This window comes from Haliotis rufescens, unplaced genomic scaffold (assembly GCF_023055435.1).
Source record: "Haliotis rufescens isolate VD_foot unplaced genomic scaffold, xgHalRufe1.0.p SCAF_20, whole genome shotgun sequence".
NCBI classification, from domain to species: Eukaryota; Metazoa; Mollusca; class Gastropoda; order Lepetellida; family Haliotidae; genus Haliotis; species Haliotis rufescens.
In genome coordinates, this window is record NW_025963891.1 from 13,080,633 (window position 1) to 13,095,033 (window position 14,401).

Here is a 14,401-nt window from a genome sequence, read left to right on the forward strand (position 1 = left end):
TATCTGTTAACAACGAGTTAGCGGTGCACATGCTTTGCAAATCCGTCAATCAACCGAAATCTGTGTGACCGGATTTCGAGTTTGTTGCATGATTTTGATTGGACTATGCATAGACTCATTAGTCCAGCCAAAATGTAACTCCATATTACCAGCCTAGTTCGGCAGGTCGGAAAATGGACTTTTATAATCAGTTAACTCACTTGCCTTAGGAAGATGGCTACATCCATGAGGAACAACTCAATACACTTCCCTCTAAGAAATAATGTCGTGATAGAACATTGTTTTATCGTGAAATAAACGCTTTTTTCTTCATTGTTCTTTCAATCTATCGCGTATCTCTCTTATATATAGTAATAGGTAGTACAGAGAGTGGTAGGCCCTGCAATACACAACATCACAGTGACGGGTCACTATACAAGGGGAGAGTGTTGATCCTTGTCTTTATAAAAAGTGGCCCCACGGCCCACCTGTCTTCAGTTATGTTGGCCATTTAGAAAATATTGTGGGTCATGTCAAATTGCTGTGGTTTGTTAGTCATACAGTTCTTAGTATTTGTGAGTAAGAGTTTATTGAACTCACTGTTTTATCTACCAATACAAAGCAAATAAAACTGAGCATCAATCTCACCTGGAGCCCTTCCAGCCATATCTCTCATGCATACTTTGTACTGGTGTGCCATCTCATGATAAGTCTCCACCAGGTTCACACGACCTGCTTCAGACACAAGAGCTGTAACAGAATAAAATTGTCCTGAGAAAACACAATAAACATACCATATACATGAAAACCTACTATGAATCAAGCTGGGCGTGTTTTGTGTTCAGTACATGTTAAAAAGAAGAACATTTTCACCAACCTTTTCTTATTATATTTACCTTTTCTCCAAAGATTGAGCTTGTAGATGCAACACCTCTCATAAATATCATACATTTATCTTTGGACAATACTGGGACAGTGACAAAAACTATGGTGCAACTCAAGAAAAACAAGCGTATAGTTGACAAAGTCATCTATATCCCCCGCCCATTTTAACACGTTATGGTCCCAAACCAGGTAACTGACCCAACATTTCTCTTAGCCCATGTCAAAATAGTTGCAATGGAAATTCTAAAATAAACATTTCTAAAACTCCTTAATATCAAATAGCACTAGTTCAGTATGCGCTTGTAAATTATTTAACGGTTTTTGAGTTACGCTCCGGAAACGAACAGCACCCCTATCACTGCTTATAGAACCTAAGTCAAACCTGTTGCCATGGAAACGTAAAAAATAAAAATTTATAAAATTCCTAAATAGCAAAAGGCACCAGTTCAGCATGAGTCTGATAGACATGTAAAGTTTCGTAGAGAAATATTTAACGGTTTCTGAGTTATGCTCCGGAAATGATTTCGGGACGCACACACACACGGATGGAACCCATTTCTATATCCCCCGCCCCAACGAAGTTGGCGGGAAATAAACAGAAATGAGTTTACGGTCCGGGCTTCCACATTAGTTGGTCGGGAAGACAGAAACACACTTCATTTCTGTTTCATACCCAGAGCATGCAAAACAACTCTAAGGCGATAGGTATTCAAGAAAACAATGGCAAATCCGATCCTGGCACATTAAAGCATTTGTTACGTTAAAAGGACAAAAAGTCATTCTGATTGAAAACGAAAATAATTCCATCCACAATGGTTCAATCTCATTAAAATCAGATCTAAGTTCTCGCTGCTGCTAAACAAAAATCTGAGGACATCCCATTACAGATCACGTCAGAACGACCTTTTGCAAACTTTGACCGACCACTGAAATGACTAACAAGAAGTCAGCCAATTAGAAACCATCTTTCTCTAGCTTTACTGTACTCGTTTCAATCTGGCAACTTCCATTTTGACTACGCTCGAAAAATATGTTGACACAGTTCTCGATTAAAATTTTGAAAACTGAACATTCCAGAATGTCTAACATATGGCGACGCTTTGATTGGTAGGATTAAAGTTGTTCTGACGTGACCCGTAATGGGATGTCCTCAGATCTTTGTTTAGGGACAGCGAGAACTAAGATCTTATTTTGATAAGATTGCCAATTGTTTTACTTGGCATTGATAATGTAAGATAAGTTTACATACATTAAAATATTGCAAATGAAAAACCAAACCAATATACCTTCGCCAGTAGCCAGGTGCATGACTGTGTCATCGCTCACCATCCAGTCATGTTCTGGAATCACATCATATAGTATAGATCAGGGGTCCGGAAAATTTAAAATCCCAATAGGACATTTGCATTTATGCCACGCCCCCTTCAAATAGCGTATTTTAGTACAACTTTTCACACACATTACAAGTTGTTACGTATTCGTAATATGATGAATTATGAATTGTTTAAATTTAAATAGTTTAATTCACCGAACAATTAATAACAAATAACATCATTTTAGAATTACATGGAAAACACATTTATTTCTGTTATAATAATGATAATAACGATCTGTTAACGAAGTGAACGGTCTAATTAATATTCATGAGTTGTATCTGATCAAGTGTATGCGTTGAACATTAATAGATACACAGTGAACATTAAATACAGAGCAAAGTGAAAGTGATTTTAGGTGTCTTGTTCATGTACAACCAACAAGATTCATCATTCACGTTTGAGATTCACAATTTAAGAATTTGAAGTGAGAGCTTTTCTCTGAGACAATACTAACTGTTCACTTTGATCTTCTCTAATCCGCCCATCTTTTTCAGGTCTTTTAGAATGAGTTTTCCTCTGTTGCAGAACTCCCATTCTCCATTCTTGTACCCAAGAGCATCCCCAACGCCTGCAAGTACCATGGCAGCCTTGTACCTTTCCAGCATTGAGACCGGAGCATGCTGAGACGTGGCCATTCCTGCAAACAAATTTCAATTACTGATGTACACTGTAAACACAGCAAGTAAACATGATAAACAACTCTACCTGGGCCTGAGTCAGTATCATGTCCATTCAAGAGAGGAAAAAAGACCTTGATTTGTACATACAAGTGGGTTTACTTGGGCGATGTGGACTATTTTTAGAGATTGAGTGGTAGAACCTTAGTTTCACCAATGAAACTAAAAATTTATCAATAACAGTCACTTGTCAATAGTGAGTGGGTGAGTGAGTTAGCGAGAGTGAGTTAGCGAGTGAGTGAGTGAGAGTGGGTGGGTGAGTGAGAGTGGGTGAATGAGTGAGTGAGGTCTTCCACTGTTTTTAGCAATATTCCAGCAATAACACAGCAGCAACACAAGATATGGGCTTCACACATTATACCCATCTGGGGAATCGAACCCAAGTAATCAGCGTGATGAGTGAACGCTTGAACCACAAGGCTACAGAATCAAATCGTCTTTAACCACTGATAACTCCACTTGTACATAATCCTATTGACAGTGTCACTAACATCCTTGAAACCCAGAGCTCATGTTCCACTCTGTAACTGAGAAAATTTACCCATGCATCTGGAGTATCTTGCAAACTCTGGTCCAGATAAACAGTGAACATTTTTTTTATTACCAGATATTATATTGATAGGATTAAATTATGTTCTTCAATTCGGATTTGTTGACTTGTATTTCCGGTGATACGTGATCAGCTGATAATGTTTTCTGAGATGGGGGAAAACATCGTGTCATTGGAAAACTTGATGTTAGTAAATTTTGGGAGCCATGCTTTACCGCGCTATAACCGAAGCGCTTAATAACGAGGGAACACTGTACGTAACAACTTGTAATGTGTATGAAAAGTCATACGAAATTATGCAATTTGAAGGGGGCGTGGCCTAAATGCAAATTCCAGTTGGGATTTTAAATTTTCCGGACCCCTGATCTGGACCAACCAATTTTTCCGGTGAAAACGGACAACAGTTAATCAATAGCAGACAAGGGAAATATCAGTTTGAAAACAAAGACTAGAGCTTATTAATATGACTATTATTATTATTACATATCTGAATGAACAACTGTTTCTTATGAAAGCATCTCAACAACAATATCAGAGATATCAGGCTCCATTAATCTCATACCACTAAGTCCCATAGTTCTAGCTCAGTTCATAACAAAATTATTAGTACCTTCTGTTGTGCGGTTTCGGAAAATACATTCTTATTATAAACATGCAAGTGCTAAGATTGTGGCTCGTTTTGCAACAAAAGCTACTAGCAGTGATAAGTATTTGAATTATCAACCTTCCGATTTCCGAAAATACTTTCTTATTGCATTAAAGCCTTAAATCTGAAAGTCACCTGTTTATATCTCAGTTCATAAAACTACGGTCATATGCGGTATGGATTTAATTGTCACTCTGTCTCGAACCAAGAAACACACACGTTTACAATAATGGACTTTCAAAAATAAATACAAAAACTGCCCTGGTTATTGTTTTATTTTACATGAGATCATCTGTCGATGTAACGTCAGTTAGTGGGAGGAATTTCCATATTTTATTGAAGCTTGTCCAAACAACTGTCAATAAAATGCATAAAAAACACCATTCACTGCCTTCCCATTGGTTGGTTGGTTTGTTGTTTAACGCCCCACTCAGCAATATTCCAGCTATATGACAGCAGTCTTTAAATAATCGAGTCACAGACAATCCAGTGATTAATATCATGAGCATCGATCCACACAGATTTTACCTGGATTTGTGACTGAAAAATTGCGATTGTTTTACTCTCAATAGTAACACATTTGCACATAACACATAGCAATACATTACCTATTGATACATGTACCTGACCTGTCTACCCGTGAAGATGCGGGTTTGAATAGGTCTTCAGCAACCCATGCTTGCCATAAAATGTGACTATGCTTGTCGTAAGAGGCGACTAACATGATCGGGTGGACTGGCTCAGTGACTTGGTTGATGCATGTCATCACATCCCGATTGCGTGGATCGACGCTTATGATGTCAATCACTGGATTGTCAGGACAAGACTCAATTCTTTTTCCAGACCGCCCTCATATACCGTATTTTCTTGAGTATAGTGCGCATATTGAACCCGCTAGAGGGGGGTGCGCATTATACATGGGTGTGCACTATACTCAAGAAAATACAGTAGCTGGAATATTGCGGAGTGCAGCGTTTAACAACAACAACAAAAACCTGACCTGTCATGATCCCCATTTAAACTGTCGGTAGAAACTTTTATAATCCATTTCTGCAGACGTCTTCTACTAGCAATAAGCATATCCTTTCTCTCTCACTCCATCTGAACTGAACTTGTTCGTCCATAGCAGACAAACACCCCAAAGTTCACCTGAAACCTGGACACAACGGTCACCTTCAAGTTTTAGAAAACCATACACCTATTGCAGAAGGTATACCAAACAACACTATTCATAGCTCTAGCATTTATGGAAAGGCAGTGAATGTGCTTATTCATATATCTGGGGTTCTTTCAGGATCTTGACAGCATGACAGTTTACGACACAACTGAAATAAAAAATAACCGCCAGGTTGCCTTACTTTGAACATGCACCAAAGAACACATTAAGAAAATGTGCAAAATGTGACTGTGTTCTATGAGGAACTCCTGAAAATATGAGCAATACTGAGGAATATGAGATGTTGCTTTACATGAAGAACGTTTTATTTGTTTCCCCTTAGTTCTGAGATCAACTGGTCTGCAATTTCCAAATTATCTCCTCAGTCGTTGTCTACATACCCATACAATCTTTGGACAATATCGGACCACTGGTTTCTGAGTTACAGTTGGTTGAACACGTTTTTGCTGTCGCTGAAACACAGCAGAGATGTCACGGGTCATTTCCTATATCATAAATCCATACTGTTCACTGACAAGTTATCGCCATTTTTTCATGCTGTTTCTGACATATTCCGTGTACAAAGTTGACTGTACCAATAACTTCAATTTTTGTGGAACTATGAGCAAAAGCTCTTATTTCTGTCTGTGGAATAAGATCCCGTTGATTTCTGTTATAATGCTACGACAGGGAATCAAAACAGTCTAAACAGAACTTTCCCATCGACTTACTGTACCAGTTATCGCCATCGTCTTAACAACACATGCCACGTGATCACGCGCACCGCTTCAGTTATACTAATTACATTTTTTAAGGATATCGGTTATCACACTCAATTTTTTATTCATCAAATTGAAGAAGAAATGAAACTATCAATTTGTTGTCTGCAAACTGACAAAAACCAATATTCCCCAAATTCGATCTACACATGATTATTCTTAACACTAAGTTCTATATGTATTTAGCAACATATCCAAGTTATGCATATTTGGAAATATAGCTCAAATAGGTTTCAGAATTTTATTTTGGGGAAGAAATGACGGACAGATAGCAAGCTATGACAGAGCTGAAAGTGCATCATCTTGTTGTTTGATATATATTTTCGTGGGAAGTGATCACATGACACCCCTCACGTGTCTTTTCTAAAGTTATATTTGAGCAGGGTGATTATGGTGGTTTTTAAAAAATATTTCCTTACAAGAGTCTGTTTTGTTCATAATTTTCAGATAAATATTTCTCTCTTCTAATGTAAACGTGCAAAAGTAACATGTGGCTTGTGCGCGCAATAACGGGGAGGTCGCGATAATTGGTCCTCGCAATAACTGGTCGCTAGCCAGTATACATACTGCCGACGACATTTTGCAACAAGACTGTGTATTGCTCTTGGGTCTAAGGAAAGGGAGTGAATGGGGGTTAATTGTAGATTTGCGGGGCGCTTCCTTCAGCATATTCAGTATCTTCACTGTATGAGAGATTGAAATGCAACAAACAATCAAATATAACCACCAAGCGGCGTTTCTTTTAACATACAAAAAGACCTAAAATGTGCAATATCCAATGTGGATACATACTGCCAACTTTCAATGTGTTCCATGGAGAAAGGTTGAAGATTAGAGCTAAAGTGAGGAATGAAAGATTCGCTCAGAGTTTACATAAAGCTGTCAAATAAAACATTTTGTCGCACTGTACTTTGATCTATGTACGATCAAATGTGGCTGCATATTTTACAGGGTTTTTTGTCAGCAAAACAGAAACTTCAGACAACATTTAGCACTTTTTGCTTTTCAAACCAGTTCTTAAATTTTCACTATGGGGTTGAAAATTCAATTATATACAACTCTGTAAAATTGCAAAGTCACAGGTTGGTCAGGTACCGTGCGATTTTTTTAAACTGTGGGTCTGATAATTAACTCAGTAAAGAGTATTCCAGAGTTAATGTAGTGAATCACAAGTATTTGGTCATAGATCTCGAGAGATCCAAGTTGAATGCAACTCGCCGCCATGTGAATGCCAAGATATATACAATGGGTTATAGCTAAAACAGCACCTCAGCAAAACGTCACCGAGCAAAAAACATCACCTCCCCTAAAGCGAAAACAGCTACTAATTCCCTGCGAAAACGGCACCTATTCTTTTTTTAACCTTTGTACTGAAATGCATGAAATAAAACTCACAAACTTCCAAACACAAATAATTGTGAAATGTTAAAACACATTTACATTAGAAACTGGCCTCTACTCCAATTTACTCACCGACTCTGACTGGAAGGCGAAACTAAACTTTTTGTGAACGTTTTATGCATTGAAGTAAAATAAATGAAATTAAACTCACATGGTCACTTGCAAACACAAAAAATGATAAAATGTTAACAACCTTAAAACAAGTTTACATTAGAAACTAGCCTCTACTCCAATTGATTGGGAGGCGCAACTAAACTTATTGTGAAAACATCACATGCTTTGATTACCCTTACTCAAATTAACTCAATGTCAAGCTGAAACTGAGTCTCATGGATTTGTCAAGAAATTGGACTACAGGTATACCATATATTTAATATTTATTTTAGTCAGTAGGAAATAAACTGTAATTTAATAGATATTTCACATATTTTTCTCCCCTTCAGCCATCATCACAAGAATATTTCTTGATAACTGACCATGTCCCCGCCCAAGGAAAACATATACACTACAACATAACATAATAAATCATGTAAATAAAAAATATATACTTCTACATAAAGCGTTCTTATCGTCATTAAAAATAGAGGTGCAAACCCCAAATAGTTCCAAATGAAAGTATTGCAAAATACCTCTTAACCAAAGATGACAACATAAACGAAACACGTTACCAATGGTAAATCCAAGGTAAACTGAAAGTGAACATTTCCTACTTGTGCCTACATCATAAATGTATGCGTACTTAGGGAGCATTCTTAAAGACTTGATTTTTTTTTTTTATTATGACATAAAACATTTGGAGTATTATTTACATTTTATAAGTGTTGCAATGTAAATAATTGTATACAATTATTGCTTGAAGTAGATAGAATGAATGAGGCAGCTAAACTAAACAACACCCCGTTCTTTATTGTTAATGAGCGATCCCTGCCGCGTCATCAATTCGTGTGTACACAAGCGGGCACTTCGAAATGGCATCTTCAGAAGACCTGAAAGAAGGTTCGTCGTATTTGTTTTGCGGGACTAATTTTGCTTTCGCCAAACAAACACAAACCGAATGTTGTTAATACATCGTTTTGATGGTGTATTTAAGCTATATGATAAAACAGAATGATGTTTGTGTGCTAATACCTAAGTTGAAGAGGTCTATGTCTGTGCATGTCTGTACCTGTCATGTCTGTAGACACAAAAACTCCCAGTCAAGTTTCAAGATATGTGAGATGTGATAGCATAGGGAAGACCAGGCCACGAAGCCAACAGCTCTTACGTAATGATAACAATCTGCTCAGTTCAAATGCACAGACACCGGTCGACTATGTTATTAGATGATGATTGTTAGTAAACCACCTAATCATAATAATTTTGAAATCCATTTGTGGCATGAAATCTAATACTTCACCATAAATAGATCTTACTTTCTGCCAGTCAGTAGCCTGCAACCTCGGGGTATCACGGTACTTGTTATGTACGGAACAAAACACACTAACGGGGAATCGAACCCAGGTCTTCTGCGTCTTCTGTAAGTGTAGCCACTAGGCTGTCCCACGGCCTATGATTATTCATATTCTATGATCCAAGTGTGATGATGACAGACTTCAGTGATTTTATCCAGACAAGTGCAAAGACAGCATGAGTAAAATTCAGTATGTGTAAAATTAATAGGTATTCAATGCATATTTACCGAAAAGTAAGAAGGTTTTTTTTAAATCAACAACAAAATATCAGAAAAGATATTTAAAGATTTTTAGTTTAAAAATTGGATGAAAATAATCTTTTAAAAAATATTTTTAAAAAGGGCAAAAAAAATTTAAAAGTCAACAATAAATAATTCAAGAGCACTCCTTTGATTACAACAGTATATATATTTAACATTTGGCAACTGCTGAAGAACATTGCTAAGTATGGCATTATGGCTCTTATTATCTCCTGAAACAATCTGGCAACATAGCGGGAAAATGTGTGGACTACGTCACTTTCATTACCTTATTTGTCACCATGAATATGCAGACGAGCAAGTTCAGGTTGATAGAGATAGTTTACTTGGGAAGCTGTGGGTTATATTGTAGTCCATTGATATATGGGGGTAAGGCAATATAAAAGAGATGCCCGAAGTAAGTATCAAAGTGTTAATGAATCCTAACTTACAGTAGACGGAACATTCGCAGAAATTGAAATTGTTCATGAAGCGAGCCCTTCCTGGTTAATGATTTGCATTAGTGAACTTCCGGAAATCATAAATGCTGTAATTCGATGAATGCCGCTGTACCACATGGTGTGAGTATACCACAAATAATCCCTAAAAGCTATAAACAAATTAGGCCACGCCTACTAGCCATGTGAGTGGATCGTTTCCTGATTAGTTGATAACTGAATGGGCGGGGCTTATGTTGCAAAATAGCACTCAGAGATGACACTGATTCTGATCATTGTCTACAAATTGTTTGTGTTCATGATTTTGCATGAAATCTGTGAAGTTGTTATTGTTGACATATTTATTAGATTTGTCTTCAATATGTTTTGCGTTTATCATGTGTTTATGGAGGTATATATACTACCTCTATGGTCTTGTGGTAGAGCGTCCACTCAGAGAGCAGAAGGTCAGGGGTTCAATCCCTGGCGGCGTTATACCAAAAGAAGTGAAAAGATGGTACTTGTTGTTACCCTGCCTGGCACTCGGCAGGTGCTAAAATAAGGACTGGTCAGCTCGGAGTCAGTAAGCTGTGTATGGGTGGGGTATTCATGTTGAACTCCGGCATGGTATCTCAGTGGGCTAGCACTATATAAATGGCATCAGTCCGGACACGCACGCTCACACACATGTGCCATATAAGTGCAATAATCTTGAACGTGATGTTAAGACCCTTTTTGCAAAACAAACAATTAATTGAGCATTTGAGTAAATATTGTTTAATTTTCCTGTGTTGGCACCAAACCATATTGTTATCAAAGATTATTTTTTAACCTTTGGATCATCATCGTGGCATTTATTATGGTATTGATAAGGTCAAAAGACATTAGCAAAAGATGCAATGTTCATGATGTAGTGTTACCATGGTTACTATAATAGCAGTTCAAAAGTCTTTGTAGGGTAAACAAAAGATTAATTCCTTAATGTTTGAGACATAACCTCCAACCACTAACTTGAACTGTAGATCCACTGACAAGTGTATTTTGTTGGATGGAAAACATTTGAAATGCTCCCTAAATACTTGTATTCATCACAATACTTTTATTTCCAGTGTTAAAAGAAAGCCTTGAAAACCGCGGCGTGCTGGGACAGATTAAAGCCAGGATTCGAGCTGAAGTGTTTAATGCTCTAGACGATCAATCCGAACATAAACCTCCTCTTAGTAACGAGAATGTTCTCATAAATGAGTTGATCAGGGAATACCTGGAGTACAACAAATACAGATATGCATCATCGGTCTTAGTAGCAGGTACACTGTTTATGTTGTTTTCACCATGTTAAAGATTAAAGCATTGGTGGGCGCATGGGTGACACAGTGGTTTAAGTTGTGCACCCTTGCTGTGCCAGGATCTGCTGTTGTCAATCCCGGGTTTGGGATGGGTGCAGGCTAAAACGGCTCCACATTTGGCGATAACGGCTCATATGTGTCGGGCGAAAAAGCACCTCTATTTTTAATAACAACAAGAAAGAGTTATGTAGTACTATAGTTGATATATTTACATGTTATTTGATGTATTGTCATTTTCTGTTTTCCAGTTATTCACAGATAGCTACAGATATTCACATATATACAGTTCTTCATAGTTTTCATCATCTTAGTCTTTTTCAGTCCGGCAAATTTCTCAATAATGGGCTACAGAAAGTCTGGTAACACATATATAATGAATAATTGGGATCTAACAGCACCATGTTAGACCTCTTAAATACAGTTTCAGCTTGACATTGAGTTAAATTGAGTAAAGTTTCTTAAAATTTCAAAGCATATAATATTTTCACATTGCGCCTCCCAATCAGAGTCGGCAAGTAAATTAGAGTAGATGCTAATTTTTAATGTAAACTTGTTTTAACAATTAACATATAACAATTATTTTGTGTTTGTAAGTGACGATGTCAGTTAAATTTCATTTATTTACCTTCAAAACAGGTTGTTTTCACAATAAGTTGAGTTGCGCATAGGCTAGGTTGGAATATAGTTGGAGTAGACGCTAATTTCTAATGTAAAATTGTTTTAACATTTCACAATTATTGGTGTTTGCAAGTGACCATGTGAGTTTAATTTAATTTATATTTTGCTTATCCTGCATTACTCGCGATGGTCCTGGGTGAAGAAATAAAGTTGTTGTTCTGATGTCCCACTTTTACTGACCACCATCGCTGTCCTGTGACCTTGATGACACCTAAGGTCATCTTCACATCACTGCCCGTCGCCCGAGCTCTTATAAAAACATACTTTTGAGGTTTCTGAAGCCAAAGTCGGGAGGCAAGTTTGCGACGGGTGGGCCTTAAACGTAGTAATGCAGGATAAGTATACAAATGAAAAAAATATAAGAACAAACACGCTTATGATGAACTGACTGATATAACAAACATATTTTTCGGTCCCGACCATTTCCTATATATATGCTTATAACGAACTACGGTTATATCGAAATAATATCAGTGGTCTCTTTGAGTTCGTTATAACCATAGTGTACTGTATCTTTTCAAAGAATCTGGAATGCCAAAAGTAGCCTTGGAGAGGGAGTTTCTGAGGAATGAGTTGAATGTTGTTGAAGACGCACCAGCAAAGACAGTGTGAGTAAATATTCCCAGTCCCACCCTTGCAGACTTCACCTGTTCCATTGTATAGGGTTTGTCATTATAGTCTCAAGCTGGGGAGTGAGTGAGTGAGTTTGGTTTTATGCCGCTTTTAGCAATATTCCAGCAATATCACGGTGGGGACACCAGAAATGGGCTTCACACATGTTGGGAATCAAACCCGGGTCTTCGGCATGACAAGCGAACGCTTTAACCACTGGGCTACCCGACCTCCCACACACACTGGTGAAGTACATCAGGCCATAAGCAACGTGCTGATCTTTGTAGAATATTTACCATGAACATTGATGAAGCAATAAATTATGCTCATGTGTTGTATAACATAATGCATCGTCTTTCAGGCCTCTGTTGTACAGCATAGTGTCTCACTACGTCAACCGCCATCCTCGTAGTACTGCTGCTTCACAGGGCCGAGCACCTCACAGGGAGGGGAATCGAGGAACTTTTCAACAGCAGATGGAAGAACAGTTAGGTGAGTAACAACAGCATCCATGGAGAGTGATACATGTGTATCTTGATGGTATCCATGGTGACCATCCTCTGTATCTCCAGGCCTCGCATCTCGGTAAACCTACACCTACCCCTGGATCCATTCCCTTGGTTCTCGCGATCTCAAATTACCTGCCCTTGATTTCCATTTCTTGGATCAAACAGACATGTTGATTATAAATTGAAAATATTTTTTACTTTTTTTGCAAACTCTCATCATTTTTTATTGAAATATCTATCATTTTGTATTTGGTCAACAGTGCAACTAAATGAAAGTATTTGTAAAGACATAATGCTGATATTTATTAATATGGACAAAGAAATATGACATTATTACTGTGGTTACTCATTCACATGGCAATGTATATTGTGTACTTTGTAACGCTATGGTTAAGCTCTCTATGATATCAAAAATAATGTATCAATATTTTTCAGTTATTGAAATGTGATGATTTAGGAAAATGAAGATTTCTTGTGTTTCAGTGCTATTTACTTCTGCAATGCATGCATTACTACAATATAGAAGTCAAGCGTATATTTCCAATCATCACAGACCCCTTTGAAATCCGGGTTAGAATAGGTCTACAGCAACCCATGCTTGTCGTAAGAGGCGACTAGTGGGATCTGGCTCACTGATTTGGTTGATGCATGTCATCATATTCCATTTGTGCAGATCGATGCTCATATCAGTCACTGGATTGTCTGGTCCAGATTCAATCATTTACAGACCGCCGTCATATAGTTGGAATATTGCTGAGTGCAGCGTTAAACAACAAACAAACACCATCGACAGTATTTTATCGCCCATTGTATTTTCCCAGATGACGGAGAAGCGCATACTGCCCTAACTGTGAGAGGTGGGAAGAGGTGATACCACACACAGAAGATAGACCTGTATATTGTTAATCCTTTAGTTAGGTCTTTAGACCAAAATTCGCTGTTATCGGTAGTAGTAGTGTGTTATCGGGTGGACTCCCAGATTTTCCCAGGTTATACTGCGATGTCATGGTGTATAGATACAACTTGTCTACAGGTCAACACCTAGGAAGATCCGGGTCTTCAGCAACCCATGCTTGCCGTAAAAAGTAACAATGCTTGTTGTAAGAGGCGACTAACGGGATCGGGTGATCAGGCTCGCTGACTTGGTTGGTGCATGTCTTTGTATCCCAATCGGTAGATCGATGCTCATGATGTCAATCACTGGATTGTCTGGTCCAGACTCGATTATTTTCAGACTGCCATCATATAGCTGGAATATTGCTGAGTATGACGTTAAACAACAATTTCTGAACTCATTTCTGAAGGTGCAAATACTATGTTGCGTTTCTGTCTTCACAGACTCAATTGTGAATGTATAAAACTGTGATATGTATTGTTTTCATATGTGTACATTCTTAGCTCATTGTCCTTAATAAATATTTTCACATGAAAACATTTCTCCTTTGTTGAACTTCACAGACGAACTGGAATTATATGAAATCAATTATACATAGCAAGCACTCATATCTAATTTTGATGAGATTGATAATCATCTTGTGATTCTCTATGTAAATCCCATTGACACACTTTAAATTTGTAATATTTATTTACTGACACACTATGAACACGTGTGGTAGAATTTGAGAAATAATTTTCAGTGAACTGCCAGGAAACAGTCATTGCCATGTGGTGGTGAGGCCT

General features: G+C 37.7%; 2 protein-coding genes across 2 annotated transcripts in view; one reads left to right on the plus strand and one right to left on the minus strand.

The window, feature by feature from the left end:
- Positions 1-8,166, minus strand: part of LOC124131820 — a 49,969-nt gene extending 41,803 nt beyond the window's left edge. Inside the window, exons 1-5 of the mRNA XM_048401018.1 lie at positions 8,079-8,166; positions 5,671-5,742; positions 2,695-2,877; positions 2,151-2,204; positions 628-729 (exon numbers count right to left, since the gene is read on the minus strand). Coding sequence (XP_048256975.1) covers positions 628-729; positions 2,151-2,204; positions 2,695-2,877; positions 5,671-5,674 — 343 coding nt within the window. The 5' untranslated portion in view covers positions 5,675-5,742; positions 8,079-8,166. The remainder of the gene's footprint in view (positions 1-627; positions 730-2,150; positions 2,205-2,694; positions 2,878-5,670; positions 5,743-8,078) is intronic.
- Positions 8,167-8,328: 162 nt separating this feature from the next.
- On the plus strand, positions 8,329-14,153 carry LOC124131834 (centrosomal protein 20-like). The gene is made up of 5 exons (XM_046495327.2): positions 8,329-8,445; positions 10,686-10,883; positions 12,124-12,208; positions 12,574-12,704; positions 13,543-14,153. The coding sequence occupies exons 1-5, from the start codon at positions 8,418-8,420 to the stop codon at positions 13,590-13,592; spliced, it is 492 nt and encodes a 163-aa protein (XP_046351283.1). The 5' UTR covers positions 8,329-8,417; the 3' UTR covers positions 13,593-14,153.
- Positions 14,154-14,401: the final 248 nt, after the last annotated feature.